The sequence below is a fragment of the Psammomys obesus genome, unplaced genomic scaffold (assembly GCF_907164565.1).
Source record: "Psammomys obesus unplaced genomic scaffold, mPsaObe1.curated_primary_1811, whole genome shotgun sequence".
NCBI classification, from domain to species: domain Eukaryota; kingdom Metazoa; phylum Chordata; class Mammalia; order Rodentia; family Muridae; genus Psammomys; species Psammomys obesus.
The window spans coordinates 3,264,767-3,265,653 of record NW_026590905.1 but is presented as its reverse complement, the minus strand read 5'-3'; the positions used below and the strand labels follow the sequence as shown (position 1 = coordinate 3,265,653).

Sequence of the window (887 nt, the reverse complement as noted above, 5' to 3'; positions counted from 1 at the left end):
ACTGGATGCCTCTCCTAGGCCGTGGAACTGGATGCCTCTCCTAGGCCAGCCTCTCAGGTGCAGAGTGCTGGGCACTGGGCCCAGGCTCAACAATGTCTTGGTGAGGGGTCTGGGGTGCTTTGCAAATGACTCAATGCCTTGATATTCTGAGAGTGGAATAGCAGCACAGGGCTCCCTGTAAAGTTGGTAGATATTTGAAGTCTCATTCCCTATGCCTCCTGTATCTGCGAGTGCCCCCCCCGCAACCCCGCGCCCAGGAGACTCCCAGGTACAGGGACTTGTTTGGGGTGGGAACTATGGTGGCTGAAAATCAAAACTGCCTGGACAGCTGTTTTTGTTTCTGTCTAGAATGTCTAGGTCCTGGACTGGTCTGTTTACAGGGAAGGTCTTGACATCAGTGTTGTTTAGGTGAGCCCAATGCTCAGGCAGTGTTACTGAGAGTTCCTTTCGAGTTCATCCACACCTTCTGTCAAACTTGTTTTAAAAGACAAGCCTCAAACTACAAATTACCCACACTTCGATGATCCCAAGTTAGCACTGTACAATTTAGCACCTCAGCCTGGTGTCTAAGCCCATGGATGACTCAAGGGTCCTGTGAGGCACCTGCTGACAACCCCTTCCACCAGGGAGAGGCACACAAATGCTCAGCACACGACTGTGTGAAGAAGGGAGGGCTAAACCGATGCCCAAGTCTGCAACGATCCTTAAGATTCCTCCCTGCTCACCAGGATCAGCCCGCTCTCTGTCTATCTGGTGAGATTCCAGCTTCTCTGGGAGCCCTGGAGACTAGCGACACCCCCGGTGAGAACAGAGTGTTCAGCCCCATGTCTGTCTTCCTCATTGCCATCAGTTCTAGACATTAGGACATTCCAGCTCAGATCCCATTT

General features: G+C 52.0%; 1 protein-coding gene across 3 annotated transcripts in view; it reads right to left on the bottom strand.

The window, feature by feature from the left end:
- The window catches only part of Cracr2a (calcium release activated channel regulator 2A), an 89,486-nt gene that overhangs the window by 12,832 nt on the left and 75,767 nt on the right, over positions 1-887 (bottom strand). Inside the window, exon 16 of one of the 3 annotated variants that reach the window (XM_055609470.1) lies at positions 124-175. The exons of the other annotated variants lie outside the window; for them this stretch is intronic. Within the exon in view, the coding sequence (XP_055465445.1) occupies positions 131-175 (45 nt within the window). The 3' untranslated portion in view covers positions 124-130. Of the gene's footprint in view, positions 1-123; positions 176-887 lie in introns of those variants that run through there. 3 annotated transcript variants of the gene reach the window in all.